This window comes from Trematomus bernacchii, unplaced genomic scaffold (genome assembly GCF_902827165.1).
Source record: "Trematomus bernacchii unplaced genomic scaffold, fTreBer1.1, whole genome shotgun sequence".
Lineage (NCBI taxonomy): Eukaryota > Metazoa > Chordata > Actinopteri > Perciformes > Nototheniidae > Trematomus > Trematomus bernacchii.
The window spans coordinates 8,344,083-8,370,942 of NW_022987547.1; the positions used below are offsets into that span (position 1 = coordinate 8,344,083).

The 26,860-nt window shown below is 39.3% G+C and overlaps 1 protein-coding gene across 3 annotated transcripts in view; it reads right to left on the bottom strand.

Moving 5' to 3' along the window:
- The window catches only part of LOC117476681 (calcium/calmodulin-dependent protein kinase type II subunit beta), a 42,726-nt gene that overhangs the window by 5,445 nt on the left and 10,421 nt on the right, over positions 1-26,860 (bottom strand). Inside the window, exons 6-17 of one of the 3 annotated variants that reach the window (XM_034123370.1) lie at positions 26,298-26,370; positions 22,910-23,012; positions 19,961-20,044; positions 19,779-19,873; positions 19,565-19,687; positions 18,131-18,214; positions 16,815-16,857; positions 14,251-14,322; positions 13,081-13,115; positions 4,428-4,493; positions 3,608-3,652; positions 2,988-3,036 (exon numbers count right to left, since the gene is read on the bottom strand). In XM_034123370.1, coding sequence (XP_033979261.1) covers positions 2,988-3,036; positions 3,608-3,652; positions 4,428-4,493; positions 13,081-13,115; positions 14,251-14,322; positions 16,815-16,857; positions 18,131-18,214; positions 19,565-19,687; positions 19,779-19,873; positions 19,961-20,044; positions 22,910-23,012; positions 26,298-26,370 — 872 coding nt within the window. Of the gene's footprint in view, positions 1-2,987; positions 3,037-3,607; positions 3,653-4,427; positions 4,494-13,080; positions 13,119-14,250; positions 14,323-16,814; positions 16,858-18,130; positions 18,215-19,564; positions 19,688-19,778; positions 19,874-19,960; positions 20,045-22,909; positions 23,013-26,297; positions 26,371-26,860 lie in introns of all 3 variants that reach the window. The other 2 variants (XM_034123367.1, XM_034123368.1) reach the window with 2 other exon arrangements.

The window sequence follows — 26,860 nt, forward strand, 5'->3', positions numbered from 1 at the left end:
TAAAAAATACTGAGCCGGGTTAAGTGTGTAATATTCCCCAAAAAACCTTACATTTTTTTGTATTTAAAGTCATTCATTTGTGAGATTTTTCTTGTGCATTTACCACTGAGATATCAGAATATATCCAAGTGTTTTCTTATAAATGTTCCATTTTATTCTAGTAAAGTTGACTTGCATTTTCTCTACTCTACCCTTTCAATGGAACAAAAAAGGCTCTGTAAAAGTAGCAACATCACAATATAAATGTAATATTTAACGTAAAGGTTAATTTCACCCAAACACAATATTTACTTACCTTCCTTTATTAGTGCACAGATCATTTAGTGTTTTATTTGTCAAGGTTTTGAGTTATATTTTGGAAAGGTTTTTGCCTTCACATGATTAAAGTGCATTGCACCAGGGGGTCTAGACCCACCAAGGGGTCAAAGGTTCAATCTGGAGGGCTTTCAAGGCTTAAAGGTGGGGTAGGTAATTTTGGAGAAACCAGCTCGAGTGCGCTAGAATTTGAAAATACACAGCCGGAAAAAATCTGCCTCTTCCTTCAGACTTCCTTACAGAGCCCCTCCTCCAACACACACGAACGCGCACATGACCAATGAGGGCATGAGATAAGTTTGTGCACAGATGGAAGGCTGACAGGCAGGTAGGCCATCCAGTTATTTTAGCCGGGCCGGCTCAGATGATTGGTCGTGCTTTTTACAGTACTACGGCTTCCACAGATGACTTTTTTTTTAATGTATTTATTGTCAAAGCACTTAAGATATTCATTGCTATCGGGATGTTAAGAGCATTCCATGGAATATAACAAAAAGTGTTTCTGAAATAAATTACATACACCTTTAAGGTTCAGATTGACTGTCTTTGTAAAAGATGACAACTTATTATGGAGATAGAATAAAACTATTAAAGAAACAGTTATGGCTGTATGCTTAAGGACCTCTCATGGTTACTAATTGACTGTTTTATTCCATTATTAAGGGCTCACTCCTTTTAACTTGCAAGAAGGTGCCGCAGGTGATCATCAACAGTTTTGAATCGTGTTTCCTTTAGGTGTTAACAAAGATTCCTGTCCATATTTGCAAATCAAAGTGAGACACTTGTGGTCCGGATTCATTCAAAAAACATTACAGCAATGGTTATTTAAAGACACACATGGCAGAGATCTGCACTTTTTAAGTTAATAATAAACTGATGTGAAATGTACAGTTACACTCTCTAAAGGCATCATTTATGGAATTAATGTAGGTAAAAGTAGCATTACCACAGAGTATGAATACTAAATGATTGGGATTAAGTACAAGAACAAAAGTGATTACCTATGTGATCACTTTAATGTTGCAGCAGGTAAAAGTGGAGTTCAATTAATAATAATAATAATAATAATAATAATAATAATAATATTAATAATACAACTGTATTGATATAGCACCTTTCATGCAAGATGCAGCCCAAAGTGCTTTGCAGAGTAAGACAAGATACAGAATAAAGAGCGAGGAACATAATTAAAAACAAGTTATAATCAAACAAAAATAGTTATTTCACAGAACCGTGGAACGATAAAACATCAACAATGATCCCACTAAAATGACCAAATTAAAAAGATAGGTCTTTCATTGACTTAAAACAATTCAAATGGAGTTTGATAAGATCCAAGGGGAGGCTGGTCCACAGTTTGGGAGCCTAAAAACAGAAAGCAGCCTCCCCAGATTTCTTGTAAAATACTTTCTGTGCTTCTAAAAGAAATGCATTGGAGGATCTGAGTGTCCTTGCAGGTTTATAAAATGAAAGGCAGTCACTGATGTATGGAGGGGCAAGGTTATGTATAGCTTTGTAAATCTTTAAAAGCACTTTAAAATCAATTCTGAAAGACACCTGTAAATAGTGCAGTGATGCCATTGCCAGCACAGGGGAAATGTGATCTCTTTTTTGTGTTTGTTAAAATCCTGGCCGCAGTATTCTGAAAGGTTTGCAATTTCATTAAAGATTTTTTAGGGAGACCATTAAAAATAGAATTGCAGTAGTAAAACAGTGTATATACCGCAGGATAGATGTATCATAATAATATGTCATGAGCTAGTCTTGTTTTAATAATCTGAAGCAAAGTAACCGATGCTTTAACCCTCCTGTTGTCTTCGGGTCAAATCTGACCGATTTACTACTTTCATCAATCATAACTTTTTTGTTTTACATTCGATTGCATTAAGGCTTTACGATATCCTTCACAGTAGACACTTGAACATATACAATTGCTGATCACCACGTTCATTGCATTTTGGATGATTTAGTCAACTTTGTAACACCCATGGTGTTCCCGGTCCATAAAGAAAGGGAATTAGTAACCATCCGGGTCAGATAAAACACACACACACACACACACACACACACACACACACACACACACACACACACACACACACACACACACACACACACACACACACACACACACACACACACACACACACACACACACACACACACACACACACACACACACACACACACACACATATACTATAGATGTGTTCCCCTCCCTTATGTGCCCAATCCCCCCATGTGAATCACACCTGGCACACACACACACACACACACACACACACACACACACACACACACACACACACACACACACACACACACACACACACACACACAGAACAATTTGACACATTTCACGCTCTTATGTGCCCATCGGGGCACTGAACATGTATTGCGTGTGCCAGGTGTGATCCACATGGATCACACCTGGCACACGCAATACATGTTCAGTGCCTGTTCTTTGTATATTTACTGCAGTTTTTCATGTACACCAGTAGTCTGATACAATATTTACAGTTTGAAAGGGTGTTAAATGAAATTTGGTGATGATTAAAGGTTTTTGTGTTAATGTAATAGCAGTTAAAACAGGACCGGTCAAATTTGACCGCGAACACCAAAGTAAGGGGGGAAACGAAGACAATAGGAGGTAAGCTGAGTGTGAAACTCACCTTTCACATCCTCATCCTCAACAGTGGTGCTGCTGCTGTCAGAGGATCCCTGCAAAGTGCACAGACACAAATATTAATTGCAAAATCACATTAAAAGCATACACACACTCGCAGAGACACACTCACTCACACAATTTCTGGCATCGAATCTACAGCACGACTCAACTTTAACACAACGTTTGGCCAAAAATACAGCAACAGATACAGCTGTACGTGTGACTCAGTAGCACACTGCTGACGGACACACACAACTGCAAAGCACATGACGTTTAGCCACCGTGACACACACTCTCCACAGCTGCGTGACGGGGGGGGTTTCATCTGTTAACAGACATGGATTTCTCAGCCAGCAGCGGGAACCACTGAGCTCCATTTATCTGAACACAGAGGGGCAGTGTAACACAACCACCTCACAGGAACCACAGCTCCAGCCTCTCACACTCTCTCCATCTCTCTCATGCATAAAGAAACACACAGATACATATATTACGCCAACATACACAAATCCAGCTTCATCTACGTACAGCTTTACCCCACACAGATAGAGAAACGGAGTGAAGACGAGGATGAGAAATGAAAAGAGGACAGGAAATAAAGAGATGGAGTGAGGGAAGATGTACCTTGTTCCCATCTATTGGATTATAGATAACAGTAGTCTGAGGCTCCTGGAGAAGAATGGAGAGAAAAGAGAACATGGGAAAGAGGCAATAGAGAGGGGAGGTTTCATGGGAGTTTGAGACATAAGAGGAAGATTAATAGAGAGTCAGATGTGAGCAATACATGGGGAGATTTGAAAGGGTTAATGATGGAGGATGGTTGTAAGAGTTCCTAGATGTAACCATCTATGCTAATGATCTGTGCTAATGCTAGATATCATTCTCTCTCACACACACTCACACACTTTGAATTGTCTCTTTTCATACAAATGGATTCATTAAGAATATAAAACAAGCAAAACATATTTTTTTCTATCTATTTTACTTCATAAAACAAGTGCTGTTTGCAACACTGATACAGCAAGTAGCCTTCACAAAGCTGTCAGACAAATGTAGTCAATTCAACATACAGTATTTCCCTCTGAGATGTAGTGAGGCTAAAATATAAAGTTGCATAAAAGGGAAATATTCAAGTAAATAAAAAAAACCTTATCCTTATTGTAGTAAGTTACATTTAAGCGCTGGCTAACAGTCTCATGGCGCTGGCTCCCACTCGTAAAAACATTAGAGTGTTTTCATTTAACTCCTGGCAAGAAGGGGAAGAAGTGCATTTCCCAATTTCTCAACAAATTCCTCAAAAAGCTGCCAACCTTGAATTAATAAATGAAGTCATAGCAACAAATCACGCCTCTCTCCCCCTCACGTTCTTTCATACACACTCCTACACACTCTCCATTTTAAAAGTGTAAAGATGGGACAGACAGACGGACACAGAGCTGCGTACCAGTGCAGCGGTGACGTGGCCTTTGGGACTGGTGACTGTGCTGTTTCTCGTGCTGTTTGTCTGCGGCTGTGCAGGGAAAACAAAGTGCTACATTAGTGCTCAGCAACAATGGTGAGAGGTGCCATCTGCCGGTTGTAAAGTGGGTGGTAACTTTGTAAAAAAGTGTAATACCACGCAAAAAATAGCAGATAGGATCAGAAGAGTGCTCCAGAGTCAAGAATAGAAAAGAACGGAGAGCACTCAACTTCCAGAGAGCAATCGGACAGAAAGCATGACGTGCTGTAGATCAAAAAAGGTTTCCTCACATTTTTCACTACAGAATTAATTAGATAAAAAGGTTTTCTACAATTAATCATGTCATTTGTCCCGGCAGTAAGATTTAAATCAATCCCAGTCAGAGCTTTGATAGTCCAGCCTTGGTCTTTTACGTTCTCATTGGCCTCTCCTGCTCTGGATGCTGTTTAGCAGATGGTGAATAAAAACCAATGACAGCTGTGCACCTCTGCAACATCTGTCAGACATACACGTCCATTTTGTCGAACTGCATGGGCTCTTACATTAGAGCACATGTGTCAAACTCAAGGCCCGGGGGCCAAATCAGGCCCAGGCCCATAGGATCATTTCTAATTACTATTAGATCTGGCCCGCCGGTATATTGCACGCACACCTTCACTCCATCCTGAGGATTTCCTCAGCTCAGAGCCTGAGCCCAAACATTGATGAACTTGCACCCAAGATGAGATGCCAAGTATCTGGCTTGAACTAGCATCAAACTGAGTTTCAATGGATGTTTCCTTCTGCACTTTTTTTCTTGCGACAACAGGGCATGTTTGTTTTTTTCTTTGAGGGAAATTGTTTTTTGAAGCTGTTGTTGGCCTGTGGAAAAATGTACTCATAAGAAATGACTCCGGAAAAGCTGCAGATAGAGCCATAAGAAATGAATGCAACTGATTATTTAATGTTTAATGTTGTTTTTATAGGCAATCATTTAAGCTTTGTTAGTTCCAGGTTTAATAAGTCATTTCAATACGTTTTGCAATAAACATTGAACCAGTGTTTCATTGAACCAGTCCGGCCCTCGACTAGTACCGATTTTTTAATTTTGGCCCACTGTGTATTTGAGTTTGACACCCCTGCATTAGAGTCTCTTAATGTATCTCTCCCGAGTGAAACACATCCAACTGCATACAAAGACAAACAGCGCTTATGAAACAGGCCATTCACCTAAGACACCATAAACAGCCACCAACATGCTAAATATACAGACACCTTGTTTTATAAGGACGCACATAACCAACAGCTCCTCTGACAGCAGGCACAAACACACAAATGCAGGCACGACGCGGCGACTTCATGCTTTAAACCACTTAAGTCTCTATTTTTCTGCTCATTATATTCCTCGGCAGGGCTGCCTGTAATTGGAGAGTGTTCGACTGAATAGGAAGAAAATGGTCAGAAACTAAATTCTGGTCATTATAGACGGAAGATGGAAAAGGGTAAGAGAGAGAAATGGCTTAAGAGGGATGTAAGACCACTTGTGAATATGTAGATTTCCCATGATACCACCTGTTTGCACTTTACTTCGTGTTTTTGAGTATTCTAATTTGATTTCTAAGAGACAAAGGGTCACTAGGGTTATCAAACTGACACCTCACAATGATAAAAAAAAAAAACACTTCATACTTGCTTTCAACACTAATGTCAGTATTTACCCAGGTTCCGATTACGTATTATAAATGCAGGTCTTAGAATAAGCTTCAAGAAGAGTCCAATATTACAGTAATCCACAAATATGTGTCTTAATGATACAAAACAGATACATCTGAATGGATAGGAACAGTGTACCCAAAAGAGGCCCTGCAGTGGGCTAACCACCCATCTTTATTAATCTCTCACCAAAACTCTAATGGGAAAAACATGAAGAAATATTCCCGAGTCAAACAGGAAGTGTGTGACAGTGTGTGTAGCCCTGAGGTAACCCCAGCTGTGGCATTAACTCGAGCATAAAGGTCGCCTATTAGCGTTAGTGAAAATCAAAGGGCAAAAATCAGCCTGTTTATTTTCCAGCATTGGATTTCCCCTTTGAAGGTAGGTTTGCTGTGATGTTTATCCTGCCGGCAATCCAGAGGGATAAACGAGCATCCAGCTGGAAAGTCCCATTTCAAATCCATAATCTCTGCAGCCTTTTTCTGTGGAGTCCATAATTCGTGACTCCCTGCTGCTTTCTGCTGGTTGAGATATTTTGGTTTGGAGAGAAATGTCTCTTTTTGATGAATTGCCATGATATCTGGTTCTCCTCAGGGTGATTTGTAATAACTTGTGTGACTTTTACTAGTACCACTATCACCTCAAAGTTTGAATGTGGCCGATACTTTGATTCATCATCAAATACCTCCAAAACAAATGACATTTACACTAGCCTCGTTCGTATTTGAGCATGTTAACATTGTCATTGTGAGCATATTAGCATGCTGGTAATAGTTACGCTGTTATGAATTTGAGGCATTCTTCCTTTGTAAATCATGAAAAGGGAGAAGGAGAACAAAGAGAGCAGTGAATCACATATTTTGTTGAACACAGTCTGTAATCGAGAAGGATGGACCTGATCAAACACACTGGAGGAGGAGCAGGACGTGGACAGAAATGTTTTCTGGCACTCAGGCTGAAAGATTCCCCCAAAAAGTGCATTGTAAGGAGTAAAAATAAGAAACGGAAAAATGTCAATGCACTGCACGATATTTATCTCACATGAGAGTTTGTTTTTGGAGGGGGGAGGTGATTTATATTCCTACTTTGAGTTACAAGAACACAAAAGACATGTTCAGCCTTTTGAAGCGAGCGTGTGCTGTGAGACTGAGTAATGGTGTTTAATTTAGCAGGAAACAGAGGCAAGTGGTTTGCTCAGCTTGCACATTAATTACACCCTTTATGTGAGAAGCACAGCTCTGAGTCTGCCATTGTTTGGGAGTCACACTCGGATTCAACTAAACATCATTTTAGATGTATATACTGAGGTATTGTTCTCTCGCTCCCAACAATGTGTGTTGAACACATTTGTGATGATTTAATGTGAAATGTACATCTTTGTCAGATAGTGATGCATGTCATTAAAGCAGCGTTAACTGGGGGCAGCAGAAGAAGGTTACAAACACAGTGAAATCTACACTTTTTAAATCAAATTGGTAAATTGTAATTTAAATATTTACGCTATTTCCACCAACTACTGGGTGAAACATCTAGCTTTTTAACTTCTAAATGTTGGAAAGTTACAAAAGCAATTCTCTGTCGGTTCATGTTTATCAGCAACACCTTTCACATTGCACATTTTGTTCATTTGAAAATATTGAACAGCAATGGAGCTAAATGTAATTTATCTATGTTTCTATCATAACTTAAAGTGGACCTATCATGCTATATTTGAATAATATAGTGTAGGACCATACCTATATAAGGCATATTTATACTTTTTTTTTTTTAAATACCAAACAGATCATGCATTTTAGCCATGCCTCATTTTGCTCAATTTGACATTTTTTAGCTCTGTTTTTGCAAGGGTTGATTCTGTGAGCAACAGCACCATCTAGAGGCCTGGCATATGTACTACAGCGTCTCCAGCGCTTTCGAACGGCAATGGCCGTGGCTGTCTCCTCCTGATTGGTGGAGTTGGCCCAATAGCCGTAGCGCCACCGTCCTGACGTCAGGACAGTGTTCAAATCTGGATCAGTTTTTATCAGATCCGTTGCAGCCCCTTTTTTAGAGATTTGGGTATGGAGGAAAATAGAGAGGGTTGTGTTTTCTGACACTTGGTGAGTTCCCTGGAACACCGGGGACACATATTCATGTATAAAAGACGCACAAAAGTGCATTTTGCATGATAGGTCCCCTTTAAGTACAACTCAACAGGATGTGCTGCATTCAGACAACGTTTCTGTGAGATTAGGACTTTCTAAATCTGTTTCAGCACACTTATGGCCTAATAGTATTGGAAATGTCAATGGCTCACCAAAAACATTAGGCTTTATCCAAATTGTAAGGTAATCTGATGAGTAGTGTGTCATCACTTCTGTTATCAGAGCAAAAAGAAGCACATGGCTCCATGGGACACTCAGTATAAATGGATTGGAAAAGGCAAACTGGGAAACTCAGATTAGCACGCTACCACACAGTGAGGTTTGCTCCTTAGGTTCTGTTTTTGTTTTAATGCAGTGTTTTCTTGTCTTGTTTCAGTACCTTTGTGTCTAACATTCAAGCCGATATTTATAGTTTTCCTGTTTCTTCTGATTCTGTCATCATTGTTTTGGTTGCCTATGTTAAGTACAGACTGTTTTTTTCTACCTGAGTTGCCCTTTAAAGGTCCTTTGCCTGTGTTCACAGCAGTTGTTACCACTGGGCAGTTACAGGTCAAAGGTGGCGTGAAGTCAGCTTGGAACTAAGCTAAACTGGGTTGGAAATTAAATATAAGACTTTACAAAAAAGCATATCAACCTCATTGATACATGATGTTAACTGTCTTTCATTTCCCTTAGCTATTGAAACTGGTTATAGAGAAGAAAAGAGCATATTCCCAGGAAATGGCTGGAAAGTGAGATGAGAAATAGAGAGAGAAAGGAGAGAGAAAGGAGAGAGAAAGGAGAGCGGGTGCCCGTGCTAATGCACGAATACTGAAATAGCTCCAGGGTTGTGTGCATTGGTGTGACGTCAGGGTGCAGCAAAGGAGAAGCTGTGATTGTGTAATGATAGATTAATCATCTGGTGGGAAATAATCTGAGATTAGCATCAGGCCACCCGAGGAGAGAGAGGGGAGGGGGAGGGGGGGTGGGTGTCAGGGGAAGAGAGGAAGAGGAGAGGCTGAAAGAGGGAAAAATAGGCCCAGGTTAATGAAAGAGAGCGTGTCATAAAGAAACAGGTCAGGAGAGACTGAGCGAGAGGAGGAAGATGAGGAGGAAGATGAGAGGAAACCGTCGGATGATTCCCTTTTAAACATTTTCTACAGAAAGGTATAGTGATCCCAAAGTCCCAGATAAAATACTGTATGTTATGGACTGTAAATCATTATCTTCTTGAGCCAAATGGATAAATATGTTGGGCACAAAAGTAATCAGGACACTTAACATTATCCTGTATGAACAAAATACACATTTGAAAATGCATGTTCTAAATAATCTTTCTAGAGAGCAAGATTATAATTAGACATAATTATGTGAATAAAGTTATTATCTTGTTGAAAATTATCGATATTTACTACACATAAAATATCATATTGCGTCAACAAATTCATATCTTGAGCCAGTTAGGTCTGTACCTTTTACGTATAAATGAAAACTTGTTAAGAGAAATCCATATTTTATGGACGTAGAATACAATCCAGGGTTTCCCAGACATAGACTTTACTTGGGCGGGCCGCCCAGGTATATTAACGGCCGCCCAAGTATATTTCGTGGTCGATTAACTTGTGGACTATGATCCCTCGCTCTACGCCTCCTGTACCCAGGCCCGGACTGGCCATCAGGAGGACCGGGGGGTTTCCCGATGGCCTGGCCTGTTAAGTGACCTGCCTCACAGGGTGACTGGCTGTCTACATGATGTGGCATGCCGACATGGCCACTGTCACACAGATCATACATCAGAGCCCTCGATTGGTCTCTGCGTGTCATTCAAGCTCGGGATAACCTCAGCTCAGGTGAGGTAAAGGACTCTCTGAGTGTTTAGTTAACTTAGTCCAAGTTCTCAGTGGGTCTCAAACGGTTTGGACCACCATTTATGTAAACACATATTTCCATTTGAGGGGGTAGTGATTAGTCAAATATGTATGAATTAAAAAAAAGAAAAGTTAACTAAGTGAAAAAAGGTAAGATACACTTTTAAAACTGGTTGAGAGCTAAAACTAGTCTTTGCTGCTGCCTCAAAGAGGAGCAGGGGGAGAGGAGGGAGACAGGTGAGGCTGGTTCAGGAGCCCAGACACACTCACAACTATAAATTAACCAAAAATAAATAAACAAGTTTCAGTGTTTTTTTATATTGGAAATGGTATGTTATTGGTTATGGCCATGACGTTATGATTATTGAAATGTATACAGTTCTGTTTCATATAGGTGTTCCCATAGATCTAGGCTCTTTATTTGCCCCTGAAAGTGCACCAGATTGATGCATTTAACTCCAACATAAATAAATAAATCTTACCGGGGGAGCATGCCCCCGGACCCCCCTAGAGGATTTGAGGTCCACCCCCACTTAAAATCACATGGATAGGTTCCTAAATACATTTACATTTTTTTAAAAATAGTAACCCATGTCCATATGTTTATTTGTGGTTAGTAGATTTAAACTATAGGGCTATCACTACGGGCAGCAACGCTGTAAATATTGACAAATAAATCCAGCAGAATGGCACAAAATAAAACTGGTAGTGGGCTGGCTGGGTGTATAATTTCCAGCCTGACTTAGTGTCTCGGTCCGGCCCTGGCTGTACCTGTTCGCTCTGCCATCGCGTGAAGGGTCTGCTCACAAGCGACCAACCGAAAGGTTAATGTTAATGTTGTTGCACGTCACAAAGGCACGTCATGTCACCTCGCCATGCAACCCCCCCCCCCCCCCCCCCCCACCCCGCTACCACCACCCCCCCAAGTATATTTCAGATCTGTGGGAAACACTGCAATCTTGTATGAACATGATCCATATCTTTTGCATATGATTAATTATCTTGTTTTAAAAATAACCATTTCCTATGGACACAAAAAGTATCTTGTGCGTATTACATTTTAATCTTCTGTGAACAAGATCTACATCTTGCACACACACATTATTTAGTGGGAACACTTCATTTTAACATATGCACATGTTTGTGGCAGCTACCTTACCCTTTTTATGCTTCTAAAAATAGCTCAAGATTATTATCATGTGGAGAAGATAATACAATTGTGTACTTGATGTTGTCCCAAGATAAAAACTAAATGTCATGCTTGTGGAGTGCTATAAAAAGGTCTCTATGTACCTTTCTTCAAATCTAACCCTAACCTTCATTGAGTTGCTCACTTAGAGTTTACACAAAGGCTTCACACTGACTCATGCAAGCACACATGCATAGCAACACAGCAGATACACCACACACACACACACACACACACACACACACACACACACACACACACACACACACACACACACACACACACACACACACACACACACACGGACACACATTGCGACAGAGTGCATTAAACACTGACCACAGACACTTACAGAGTGCAACACATTACAAACACTTATGGGAGAGGAGAGAGGAGAGAGGAGAGAGGAGAGAGGAGAGAGGAGAGAGGAGAGGAGAGAGGAGAGAGGAGAGAGGAGAGGAGAGGAGAGAGGAGAGGAGACTGGAGCTAACAGAGCAGCAGCGATAACGTCAGTCACTGCAGAATCTGAGTACTCTCTTCAAATGAGACGGAGCAGGGACCAATGCTTTAATGAGCTTAGCTTTGGCACCGGGATTTTATTTTGGATGAAAAATGTCTGCAGTGGAGTGATGCAAAAAGCGAGCTGTGCCAAACTGAAATGTCTGAGAGCGGAGAGGAGGAAACGCAGCTCCATCAAACCAGTTAGAGAGAAGTGAGCGTCGGAAGTGAGAGGAGACAGCCTTCAAAATAAAAGTCTGTGTCATGTTTATATTCCTAAAGTGAGATTTTACGTCAGAAAGTGTCCTTTTTTCTTTAAGTTTGAGTTTCATAGTTTTACACTTAAAGTGACTTTTGTGATGTTTTTGAATGACAGTTAAGTGCAATAAGTAACGTTTCAAAGAGTGTTGCTACACACAATGTTAACAGGAGGTTTTGATAGAAATGACATCCATTTCAGAGCATTTTACAATATTCAATAATTGGATATTGTTGTATCTTAAATTGTGTTTTCGTGAGTGTTGTCTGACTGACATATTGTTCTATGGTGTTTTTCAATAGAATTATTATTATTATATTCTTTTTGAAATATTACTCATCTTTAAGAAGAAAAGGTACATTTTGAAATTCCAAACATTGCCATTGGCTCTTATTTTCTATTATTCTACATGTATTCTAACACTTAATATTTTTGTAATAGACTATTTTAAATAAAAGATGTTAACTATTGTATTTGATGGAGATACCGGTAACTACATAAATAATACTCTATACTAATCTGGTTCTTCAGCAAGTTTAATTACTTATTTATTTATCAGGATTGCTTTAAAAAGCTACACTTTCTGAGATCCATAAAATATTCATATTTACTGAAAGTCATGAGGTAAATACACAAAGAGGATTTTTAATCTCAATGAGACGGCTCCTGGCTAAATAAAAGTTGAATAAATAAAAACAATGAAGGTAACGATGCCTCTCTGAGTAACATGAAGGAATGACAGAACAGGTCGGGCAGTGAATGACAAACAGCATCTGCTTACCCTGTGCCTTTAAGGCTGAAAACACTGTCTTGAAAAAATATTAAAGTGAACGCTGCAGCACTTGACAAAGTCAAATCACCTCGTACGCATCTGCCTTTGGACGAAATATTTATAGAATAATAAAAGTAGTTCTGAGCGTGAAGGGCGTCCGAACAGCGGGCAGAAAAAGGATTGCACAGAGGGAACGAAGCGAGTAAAAAGCAGTGAGGTAAGAGAAGAGAAGCTTACCTTGACATCAGTCTTCTTGTTGAGGAGACTCTTGGCTGCTGCAGAGAGGCAGAAGGACACACCCTCAGATGGGAGAGTACACATCATACACCTTCAGATGACACAGCTCTCTGGATCTGCTCACTCACACACAGCTGCAGATGCACGCTGATGCATGCACTGGCTAAAGTGAACCACTCAAAACTGAACATGCAGACCACAAACAGAGTGACAAGGCTTGTCTGTCCACATGTCCTCCCCTTCTCCACCCTTAAGGGAAAGACAAAAAGCCACACCGTACAGAATGTATCCCTCCCTCTAAACAAAAAAAGAAAACCCTCCCTCCGTCCTGTAAAAAGACATTAAAAACCCAACGAATAAACACACACTTTAAAAAACCACCATCCAACTGGCACCTCCTAACCCTGATCCATTGCCCAACGCGTTAGATAAGCAGAGGGCATCATGACGGGGGGAAAAAGTCAAACTAATTCTCCATATAATCCAAATACACGCACGCACGCACAGCTACAGATAGAGGGGGGAGATTAGGATGAAAGCACGCTGGGAAGTGGGATGGAGATGCAGGTATGTGATAATGGGTTTGTTAATCTCAAGAGTACGCTGGATTAGTATGAATAACGGCAGAGGTCATTTATGGTCAGGAATTATAAATGACACTTTAATAAAGCGGTATATCAGGTCAGAAATAAACACGCAGAAGCTGTCAAGTGTTTTGATGCTGTTTATGAATGATTTAAGACACAAAAAACATCCTTAACTTTTCCCTTTGCACCTCAGACAAATGCATCCCTTTCTGCAAACACAGCTACATTCAAGCTACCGCACACACACATGCTATTTGTCTCCTAATTCCCCTCAGGACATGTGACTGTATTGCACAACCCATGATAAGCAAAGATATCTGAACAGTAATACTCTCTGCTTCCAGATAAGAGATGTGGATGCGTACCTTGGCAGACGTTGGAGAAGCATTAGAGGAAGGAAAAAGGATTTAGGAGGAGAGATTAAAACAAGCTGAGGGTTCGTGTGTGATGTTGTGACTCTGGGGGGATTTCCATGTAATCATGTCCGAGTTCAGGGAAAGGGAAGGATGGGAAGTTTTAGGAGAGGAGAGAAAGAAAGAAAAGAGTAGTGAGTAAGGGTACAGTTGAGATGGGTTTACAGTACCTTGCTCCACGATGCCAGCGGTGGTCCCGGGCACATTGCTGACGGAGGCGGGGGCTGTAGTCTGCCGGCCCACTGGAACACAGAGAGGAAGGGAGAGGGGGAGGAAGTACAGTATATATTGGTTAATGGAGTGAATCAGAATGAGATCCAGAATGCTTTATTTTCCAAGGACATTTCATTTTTGACAGAATAAAATAAAAGATACAATAAAAAATAAAAACCTGTATCTAAACATAAAAAGTTAAATTAAAATGTGTGAAGGAAATATAATCATAAGAAGTCAAATGTCCAATAAAAGACTAAATAAAATTAAATAATGTATATACACAAATAAAAGTTAAATGTCCAAAAAACGATTAAATACAAAAATATATATATTTATGTAAACATAAGAAGTAACATTTTCAATAAAAGACATAATAAATAGAATAAAAGATACATTCAAAAATAAAAACATGTATATAATAAACATAAAAGTTAAAGTAACATGTGCGAAGTAAATATAAAATAAATATATAATTAAAAATAGATACACAGATATATATTTATATATAAATATATATATATAAAGGTATTAGATAAACATAAGAAGTAAAATGTCTGATAAAAGACTAAATACAATTTATATAAACAGGAAAAGTAAAAATATGTAGTAGCTATTCTTTGATAGTGCTTTTCTTTTCAGAATAAAGATAGCAAGAATAATTTGTTCTTATTGGAGATGTAAATCTTTAAAAACACGTTTTAAAATAAATCTCAGTTGTTTCCTTAAAGATCTGGCCCCTGTAGTTTTTAACAGGAGTACAAAGTACATTTGTTGGGGACAATAATGAGCAGCAGGGTGGTGTGTGTGGGATTAAGTTGAATGTTTGTGTTCACAGTAATGAACAAACATGTCGCCCAGTGCAACAGGGGTGCTAATTGGTGTATTTTGATAGTTCTTTGGACAACAAATGGAGCTCTATGGCACAGATTAAGAAGATGTAAATGGCTTTGATAAACACACAATACTTGTTAGTAGATGTATTTCATCAAATAAAGGAAAACCTCTTTGAAGAATAGTGCATTGCGTAATATGGATATTCTTTACATAAAATAGTCCATCTGTCCATTGTGGTGTTATTCTTCCAACAGTAGACTTCCACAGGGTAAAGTAAACAGATGGATGTATTAGAGTGTGTGTTATGTCATTCCTGTTATAAGGCTCCTCTGATTGGGTTAGGTTCAAAGATACACTGGTCAGGCTTCACTGTTTCTATAGTCTACTGTGTAACAGCTGATATCATCAACTGCTGTAAGCTCTTCAAATATGTTTACATTACAGTGTACAGGTTTGCTTTTAGGTGACAGAAATGTGTTTAAGAAACAGTTTCCCCCACAAAGACAGTGGTACTTTAACTTAAGTAAAAGTATAAACACAACAATGTAGAAATACTATTTTACAAGTACTGCTTTATAAGTAGTTAGCATCAAAGTGTATCAAGTAGCAAAAAGTAAAAGGACACAAAGAATTTCAGGATCAAATATATGATAGAATTGAATTAACATGATTGATGCAATAATGTGTTTATTACTTTGAAATTGGTAAAGATGGTGCCAATTGTATTTATTTTGTATACAGTTTGTTAACAAGAAAGTATTTAAACTGTAAAAGTACATACATCTTTCAAAAAGTATTTGACGAACAAATCTAAAGGATCTGATTAAAAAAAGGAGTTATGATGTGTTTTTATGTTCAAAAAACATTCCTGTGGTTAAGGATAAATATCATCTCTTTGCATTGTTCTTGGTGGGGAACTAGCTGGTATTTCTATCTTGCAAACATAAACAAAAACTATCAAATATGTGATAATCTAGGGATTATTAATGAGCTCTTCAAGCCATCACATTCTGACCATTACATGTTCATATTTCTTGTGTATAAGCAGCAATATAGTTACTATGAATAACATCTAGGTCATGTAATCGCATACCAGGAGAGCACTTTACATACTGTAATTACACATGGTAGGTTATGAAGATTAATGCTGATGTGTTTTTATTGTGAATAAACCATTTGGAAGCCTGGTTAGCGCCGGTGGAAAAATTACAGCAAGAGTCATTCCTCTACAGCGGCAATAAACCCACCACACAGGCCCCCTCACAATAAAGCGGGATCTCATTACGTGTGACATTGAATATGATAAGTTGTGTAGAGAGAAATGTTTTATTACTTCTGTACTTCGTGATTGATCGGATGTCACCAAACAGAATCAAACTCAGACTGCATTTAAGACATCAGACAAACAAGTTATACTGTGTGAGATTACGGACATTAAAACCGAGTAAATATCTCTGCTGAGTTTCCTGCTTACTCTAACACTGCCGCCCATCAACCTGCTGTAAGCGTGTGTGTGTGTGTGTGTGTGTGTGTGTGTGTGTGTGTGTGTGTGTGTGTGTGTGTGTGTGTGTGTGTGTGTGTGTGTGTGTGTGTGTGTGTGTGTGTGAAGAGATGGCAGAAGACAGATGGCATGTCAGCCTGCCCCCCCCCCCCCCCTCTCTCCTGCTCAGGGAGCTGCACTCACCAGAGAAGTTCCTGGAGACGAGCATGGTGGTCAAAATGGCCCCCTGCGGAGGAAGAGGAGGAGACGAGGGTTAAATAAAAATGAGGGACACTCTTTCAGACATGCAATCCCTTTATGATAATATGGCAATTTAAAATGTTGTGTATAAATAAGCACTTTTCAAAGTGACAAAAGCACTCTCTCAGGTCTGACTTGTAGCATTTTTTTGAATCTCTTTTGAATGAAATGCTGCAGAAGCATGACGTCAAATATGCAAACAGAGAAAAATGGCCATTGTGTTTTCTTAATCTTCATTCGTTATGCATAAATGTCATGAAATCAATTGAATTACCCATGAAACACTATGAAAGAGACAATTGTATTCTGTCGATGGGGAGATTACTGTCATATCAGCTAATTACAGTCATTCATGCCCTCGCTGTGGGAACAGGGGAGACGATGATTAAAAAGCGTTTGTACAACCAACATGGCCCAAAACTAAAATGTAGTGCAATTGTAACCAACTTTTCTGAACATCTGCAAAAAGAAAATTCAAATGGAGGCTCGTTTCTCTCCACATCTGCTGGAGCTTATTCTCCATCTTCACCTGGTGACTCCTAGTGTTTTCAATTTTCCTTTATTCAAACAATATGAATGAACAAATACATTTCCAGGAGGCTTCCCACAATTTGAACTATTAAGCATTAAACAATAATGAAAATGTAACCTCCTGCCATTCATTGCTTTAAAAAGACAGCAGGAAAGAAAGCTAAATTCCCTCTACTGTATGATAACATTTAATTATGAAGCTGATGTGCAAATGTCTCAGTGATGCGTCACTCGTGATAATGATTCTTAAAGCGTCAAAATAAGTTTCAAAAGATGACAGGAAACACTCCTCTTCCTCACTGTCATAACATGACAGTATAACTCATCTCTGTTCTCTCTCTCACCCAATTAAACTTACATTATTGCCAGGGTTAAATTACATTTTCCACTAGAGACCAAAATAGATGATGACAGAATGACAAGATCTCTCTCTGAGCGCGTGAGGTGCCAAATATCGCAGGAGCACTTATTTTCTTTTTGTAAATGTGATCTCCGAATAAAACATCAATGTAAAAGTCCGAATGAGAGGAAGCTGTCACTTTACCAGACCGAATAAACCAGTAATGATGCATGTTCCATATCTGAAAGGGGCTTTAGGTAGATATAAGATGGGAAACGAACTTTCGGAGGATTTATAGATTCAGGATTGAGTGATGTTATTTGGTAAACAGAGGAAGATGCAGAGAAGGGAAAGACATGTTTGAGAGAATCATGGAGCATGTTCACACCTTGAGTTTCCTCCTGGCGTTAAACTTCTTCAGGCACTCGACGGTCTCCTGTCTGTGCATCATAGAGGCCACTGTGGAGCGTTGCTGTGAGGACACAAGAGAGGAACAGATGCTGAAAATAAAACATTACAGGAGCAGCTCCGACAGTGACAGGTTTATGTGGGCAGGAGCTGTCGGAGACACTCGCTTCCCTGAAATCTGTTGGTTCTGAAGCTCTTTAGGGGACGGCTTTCTGGCAAAATCGTGTAGGGGTATTTTCAAACTGCCTGCGGTGCCTCTTTAGATACACCTGGCTTTGGCATGAAGACAGACTGTAAATACATTCAAGTTGTTGACTGTTATAGGATTGATCACGGGTGAGTGGAGACACTTGCATAGCGTTTAAAAACACAGCTGGTTGTTATATAAATGTGGAAAAAGTCTGGAAAAACTCGTATTTTCTCTTCCTAGACTTTAACTGCACATATTAGAGTCTCCCGGGTGTCTCCAAAAGCTGATGATCCTGATACTTTTCAAGATGAAGAGCAAACAGAAGTGCTTATCCCTGAGATAGGTTGCTCTTCTTGCCCTCCTGGGTACAACATGTTTCAAGATAAGCTGACCCAGAATCTGCAAATATGAGAGATTGCATGTTTTGAAACAGATGGTGCTGATATTTGGCAGCTTGGGACGGATGTTCATAAACTTGCTTTTGGAGGATTTATAAATTACACATTTGTGTGAGTGTGAAACAGCGGCCATGAAAGATTCTAGTCTACAGTAACAGAGTGTGTAGTATACTTTTCTTCTTTGCTTGAATAGTACGTAACAGAAATAGAAAGAGTGCAATTCAGACACCAAATGTATTGTTTACATTTTAAACAGGCAATATCACGCTCATTTTCAGGTTGATATCAGCATGTAGTGTCTCTACAGGGACATGTAGTGTCTCTACAGGGACATGTAGTGTCTCTACAGGGACATGTAGTGTCTCTACAGGGACATGTAGTGTCTCTACAGTGACATGTCTCCAGGCTTTAATGTTCAAAAAGCTCTTTATTTGTCTCATACTGCGACCCTCTGTCTGAAACCAGAGCCCAGTCTGCTCTGATTGGTTAGCTGGATAGCTCTGTTGTGGTTGATCAACAGCTTGGAGATGTCCCGCCCCTTAGCCTATCATGTACAATGTGTTGGAGTGCTAGCCAATAGAAGCAGCATGGAGCTGCCAGTTTCCCTCAATCATTTTTGAACGTGTGATTTCTCTTTTGAATGTTGAGCTGATTACCTGATCTATTTCAAAAAGTGCTAATTTTATATTTCTATTGCAATAACATTCAGCAATGTAGTTTAAAGAATAACTCTAAAAGAGCTTGTTAGAGGCATCGACATGTTTTCATTTAAATCTTCTTTATCTTGTTGAACTGTTGCTTGAGGTATCTTTCTCTCTGTACTTACGCAGACCCACGGGTGCTTCAGAGCCTCCTGGGCAGTGATTCTCTTGGCTGGGTTGATAGTCAGCATCTGGTTGATCAGATTTTTAGCCTCCGGAGTCACAGTGTCCCACTCTGGGGAGGGAAACTAAACACACACACCAATGCATGTCCACATTATGTTAGATATGAGCAACATAATGTTGGATTTACAGTGAGAGAAACAGAGGCAGGCTCACATCGTACGCTCCGGCTTTGATCTGCTGGTAGAGTTTGTGCTGGTCCTCATCCCAGAACGGAGGGTATCCAACCAAAAGGATGTAGAGGATCACACCTACACAGCGAAAACACAACCTTTGTCTGAGTGACGAGAAGGAAAGCGAGGAGGTGGCGGTTAGAAACACATAAACAAAGAGCTCACCACATGCCCAGATGTCTACTGGTTTACCATACGCCTCCTTCCTCAGCACCTCTGGGGACAAGTAGCCGGGAGTCCCTGCAAAACCTGCAACACAAACACAAACACACACACATCAGGGTTTAGTTACAACACATTTTTACTTGGATTTCTATTAACCAAAACTCAGGGTTTGTTTGTTTCCAGTTTCAAACCATCACTTAACCTCTTGCTTTTAAAACAAAAACATGACCACGATTGTCCCCAAACGTAACCATATGTTTGTTATTGTAACAGAGTTGTCATTTTAACCTTAAAGTTAAGCTAAACTTAACCAAGTTATGTGTGTGCCTCAATCGAACTTAAATTGTCACGTCATGAAAGGAAGTCCCAGACAATGAAATGTTGTCTTGCGAAACAAACATAAAAAACCAACAGCATTATGTTGTTGTTGTTGTTTGGAGGACTTGTTTATCTGCACAGTCTTGATGTAGCTGTCCACGGTGCTGAAAACATCAACCAATCGTTATACAATGCATTATAAATACTGAATAATTAACCATTTCCTGTTTGATTTGATATCATATAGGCTCCAGCAGCCCTTCACTGTAGCCCTTTGATATCTGAGATGGTTTTATGGAGCTGTTTGATGGTTTTTAAAGGGGACCTATCATGCAAAATGCACTTTTGTACGTCTTTTATACATGAATATGTGTCCCCGGTGTTCCAGGGAACTCACCAAGTGTCAGAAAACACAACCCTCTCTATTTTCCTCCATACCCAAATCTCTAAAAAAGGGGCTGCAACGGATCTGATACAAACTGATCCAGATTTGAACACTGTCCTGACGTCAGGACAGTGGCGCTACGGCTATTGGGCCAACTCCACCAATCAGGAGGAGACAGCCACGGCCATTGCCGTTCGAAAGCGCTGGAGACGCTGTAGTACATATGCCAGGCCTGTAGATGGTGCTGTTCTCACAGAATCAGCCCTTGCAAAAACAGAGCTAAAAAATGTCAAATTGAGCAAAATGAGGCATGGCTAAAATGCATGATCTGTTTGGTATTTTGAAAAAAAAAAAGTATAAATATGCCTTATATAGGTATGGTCCTATACTATATTACTCAAATATAGCATGATAGGTCCACTTTAAAGGAGAAAACATTTGGTTTTTGATGGCTTACTGGTTGCAAATGACAATCTGTACAAGCAATACTTATTCAGGGCTGACCGTGTTGAGGTTTGGTTTAATTTTTGATGAAGGGTTCAGATAATCTGTGTCAAACTGAACTTCAGTTTAGATGTCACATGGTGTGCTGAACGCCTGGTTAACTGTAACATGTAGATATAGGTCGCAGCAGCAGTGACATTGGGAGAATTTAATGCAAGCAGGTTCTAGTTGTCAAAGCTCTAAGTAAGCCATTTGTGGAATTTCACACAGCATAAAGGGGCCTCGCTAAATATGTAAACTGATGCGACACCATACCTGTCAGTGACGGAGCAAAATGGTGATGAATCATGTCCAATGTACAAACTCCATAATCTCAATTTACTACTCACTAAAGACTTTACATTTGAGTGTTTATTGTGTAGTGAATAATAACTAAAAGCTGGTCCTTTTTTGTGCCATGTTGAGGATTTTTGAGGCAGCATAATTTACACACAGTCTTAAAATCACCGCACTAAGTACATTATGAAATGTAGCTTCATGAAAAGTCAGAGCTTTTGGCTATTGATCCTCATATTGGCTCTGTCTCCAAGTAGGTACAAAAGTCACTTAATGCACTTTAATAAATCTGGCTGAAATCCATGTGTCATTATCCTTGTTAGCTTTCTAAATCTAAAGTACAAATATAGAAAGTACACAGAAAGATGAATACAAGTGTCCTGTCAGTCAGACCGGATAAGTCTAATATTAGAGAAAGAGGAGGCAGAAATCCCTTCTTGTTTATAGACCGGAGGCCACGCTGACAAAAAGGATAACAAGACGGTATGGATGAATGTTCCCGAGGAAGCCTACACTTCTCTTTGCTGTCTTCAGAGTGACAGCGCTGCGACACATCAGAGCTGTCAGCAACACAGACCTTCATCACAGGAGGAAGAGGAGGGACACAGACCAGCAGATGTTATTGCAGATTTTCTTTTAAGAGAAATACTGCACTGTCTGTGATTCTCCATTCTACCATCTGTGGGTAGCAGGTACTTGTTCATCTATGATTCATTTCATGTTATTAAGAATGTCTTTAGAAAAGTGTTGGAGGACGCACAAGATGCTCTTCATGATCATGTTTTAGTTAACAAGCTTTAGGAAAAAAGAGTTTGGGTCAAGATTCTTGTTTTGGTGATACGAAACTCAAGTACATTTACTCAAGTAGAGTACTTTTGGGGTATTTCACTAAGGTATTTATTTCTGTTTATTTAATTTAAGTTTATTTGCACCATTTGAAATACAAACATAACAAATATAGCAATGGATACAGTGCAGGAACATCCAGAAAACCCACTGGGCTTATTTGAAGCCTCCACCTAAATGCCACTAAACACAATTTGTATATAGAAAAATACATATATATTAAATAAATGTAAAAATAATATGACTACATAATAGTGGTGGTAAACCTTTGGGTCATGACATAATACAAAAAAACGAAAAACGAATAATACTTTATCCTTCTGCTCCACTATATCTAACCCTAACAATTTATATTCTACTTTTTCAAATTCATTGTGTTAGGATGATCTTAATCAGCTACCAAACTCAATGTGATCTTTTAATTCAGAAGGCTTAACTTACAGCATCTAGAAGCTGCTTTTAGTCGGACTCTGTTTGAACTCACAGAACCATTATTTAAAACAACTTCTTCAGTTTGACTTTTTGAATGTTTAAAAGTAACTAAGTCCACATGAGCACACTGCAGATGTGTGTGTTGTGTGTGTTGTGTGTGTGTTGTGAGTGTTGTGTGTGTTACATACCAAACCACGCCTGCTGCTCTCCTTGAACCTCGATAGCCAGTCCAAAGTCAGCCAGCTTCACCGCAGCGTTCTTACACTTGCTGGCCAGCAGCAGGTTCTCCGGCTGCACGAGAACACAGTCACGTCAGTAAAACTCTCATTTTACAAATCACATTTCTTAAAAACATCATCCCAACACCTTCTAAATCTGTGAAGTTCCAGAAGAAAGCAACAAGACAAAAGAAGAGTCCTTATTCAGTGAGATAAATGGATGCCAAAGAATAGCTGTTATTTGTAATTCCTCCCACACAGGAGCAAGCAAGTCTGACTGAAAGAGACACAACACTTTTTTTGCGTGGTAGTTTTGTGTTTTTTGCAGTCATTTTGTTTACATCTTATGTAGTTGTTTTATTGTCTCAATGTCATTTTTTTGGAAGTCTTTGTGGTCATTTTGGGTCTGTAGGAAATGAGCTTGTCTTTGTGGTTTTTTAGCCTCTTATTGTTATTCTGTATCTGGTAGTTTTAGTGTTGTGTGTTTGTGCTGGTTTGAGTTGTTTTAAACTTCTGTGTGGCTTTTCTTTTGTAGATGTCTGATTGATTTCCAACAGAAATGTGTCACTTCATTGGTTGGTTCTGCTCTACCATTTTCATATGAGAAAAGCAGAATTGAAAGTGTGACAAACCACTCGGATGCAACCAATTAAATCCAGATCAGAGGACTAAGAATAACTAAAGATGCCGCTTACACAAATTCATAGCAACACTTTCACATACTCTAAAACCCACAAACACTCCGAGGCTGAGACTGACAGATGGGACTTCAAAACATTGTATAAGCCTTGTTTTTCCATTTGTTTACTTGAGGAAGACCAAGTACAGCTTGTCTTTTAGTCGTTCCTGCTCTGACGCCGACGTAAAAGCAATCTGACAAACAACACAGCACACACACAGCTCCGTGTTTTGATAACCAGTTAATGTTGACAGTGATTGATTTGTGCCATTTCTTAATAATCAGTCCTCCACAGAAACAGCTGGATGTTGTGCTCCAGCTGCAGGGCGTTCATCATGTCACCCTCTGCTGGAGGATTAAAAAAAACTTGACTGCTAGAGAGGAAGGGGAAGCTCCTTATGTAATCAAATCATGTCACATGAAAAGATGTACATCACCTCTCAGCACAACATATTGAAATATCCATTCGTGAAAGATATGACAGTCCTTCTTTGTCAGGGTGTATGCCACTTTGGGACACATGTAAAGAAATGACCTCATAATGAGTCGATGAGTCTAATTCACTTCAGACAATCCACTAATGGGTTAATTGCTTCTTGTTGCAGCTCTCATCTTGGCTATTCTCAAAAGATGACTGACTTTTAAAACCACTTCAAATGACTTTGTAAAAAGTAAAGGGCTCCAGCTGGAACGAGTTGACATTTGTGTTTCAACTCTGAAGAGTCAGAGAGTGACAAGAAAAAGGACACGGTATTTTTGCTCTTTTCTTTTCCTTTCTACAAAGACTGCGAGCTGCACAATTCATTTAATTAGGGAACAAAATAATTCCCATGCCGTAAGAAGGAGACAGTATAGCCTACATCTTTCCTTTCTGTTTCTGTATTTAAAAGGAATACACTAACATACAGAACATGAATATCAATCTCTGGATATGAAGTGTCATTGTCTTTTCAGGTAAGTTGATATGAATAACTTTCAGCCCTGTTTCATGAACAACTAGTGAGAGAACAACAACTACGACAACATCTCTCTTCCTTTAACTGCACGAGGGAAATCATCACAGCACAACCTTCCCTGTGTAGCCTCCTTTGAGTGGGAAACCTTTAATACACTTCAGTAGGTAAAGTCATTGTGGAGCTCCCCAAAGAGTCTCAATGCAATAACAACATGTGAGCCGAGGCCAGTATGGAGAGGGAGCATGTCTCATAAAACATTCATATATTATTATATGAACAGTAAAGCCTTACAATTAGAATAACCTTGTTGTTTTGCATTCTTTTTTTAAATGTGCCCCCTTTTTAGAGATTGGAAAACACTTACGATTGCACAGAGGCTGTTATATATGTTTTCATATTCTAAGTTATTCATATTTTTACAAATGTAAACAGCTAACCTAATTCTAGTATTGATATTTTATTATATACTGTTCATCTCATTCTTTAAAAAAAAAATCTTTTATACATGTATGTATTCTTGTGTGACCTCTTACATGTGCTATCCTTTGTTTTCATGAATATCCTCTTAGTTATGTTGCTGCTAAATAAAGGTTGATCTTATCTTATTTATTTAATGTGAACAAAGATATCACTTAAATAACTCATATCTGCTTACAAACACCCTACAGTAGGTATGAGTGTGTTATTCAGTAATATATCTTCATTTATGTGTTGTTATATTTGTTTATGTTGTTCAGAGCAATTACAAATTAATTTGTGTAAAATCACAGCATGTGTTCTTGATTAAGTCAGTCAAAAGACATGTGTCCTGTTGAGGGGAACTTTTCAAATCTACAAATAAAACTTGAAATGTATATTTATTATTAAGATTGAATGTAATTAGCACTACTGCACATGTTATATATTTAATTTAATATGCCATTCTTGCACACTAAATGTAAATAATATCCTACTCTTATATTGTGTTAGCTGTAAATTGGCCCTATAGTATTTTATTTGTCAGATAGTTTACAGCTTTTTATATTCACGGTCAACCTTTATATTTACACCTTTTCAGTTCTGTTTCATCTTCTATTTTTAGACATTTATATTGTATAATTATTTTATTTTTATTTATAATGATGTGCAATACTTTGTCTTACATGCTGCTTCAACGAAAACATTTCCCAATTTGGGATCAATAAAGTAAATCTTATCTTATCTTATCTTGCTATATCATGCCTGTGACTTGGAGAAATTCAATGAACCTCGAGAACAACTTAACAGCAGGCAGAGAAGCCACATTTTCAAGTCTGATGCACCTGTAACCACGCCCGACAGTGATGTCACGGTGTACCGACACACCCTGAAGTGCACTTCTACATCACTGCAGTAAGGTGAGAGCTTCAACATATGGAGTAAAAAACAAGGTTTTCAGCTGCTGTTAGGTTGCTCTTTCACTTAAATTTCAATTCAAAACATTACCTTAATAAAATCGACACAGTATCGACACTTAAACGCATGCACAGACATTAGTTTCTGACACACAGGAAAGGCACAAACACATGCAGAGACATGCACGAACATGCTAGGTTTAAATACTGCACTTACCAGCTTTCAGAGTCTGGTACAACAGTGAGACGCAGACAAATACAACTTCAAATGACTCTCAACACACACACACACACACACACGCAGACACACACACAGACACAGACACTTATAGACACACACACACACTCACCTTGAGGTCTCTGTGTACCACCCCCATTTGATGGCAGTGGAGCACGGCCTCCACGATCTGCTGGATGCAATGACTGCACGCAAACAGCAGGGGGAGCAGGTTAGTCTGAGCACATTCACTCCCCCCAACTGTCATATCCATGCAGGGGCAGCCACATCTCAATACAAGCCACACACACACACACACACAATATCACAATCTCTCTCACACACTCACTGCACATTCACACCACCCAAAAAAAGGGAATGTGAGAAGAGTGTCTGTCTGAGGGAGAAGGTGTGCAGTTATCTATTTTCTGTTGTTCAAGGGAGAGCCAAACATTAGTCAGGCAGTGTGGGAGTGAGCTGCGGCGCCATGTGGGAGGCACTGTGTCTAACCTGCACATTTCCCTGTGTCATTTATTCAGGATCAGTGCCTTTGACAAAACATGTAAGCAGGTTTCCGAGCATTTGAAGTTCACCGCTGACACTGCTGCTTTCACTCTCTCTCTCTCTCTCTCTCTCTCTCTCTTCGCCAGAGAGAGATAGAGAGCGAGAGAGGACTATAGAGGCTCTCGCTAGATC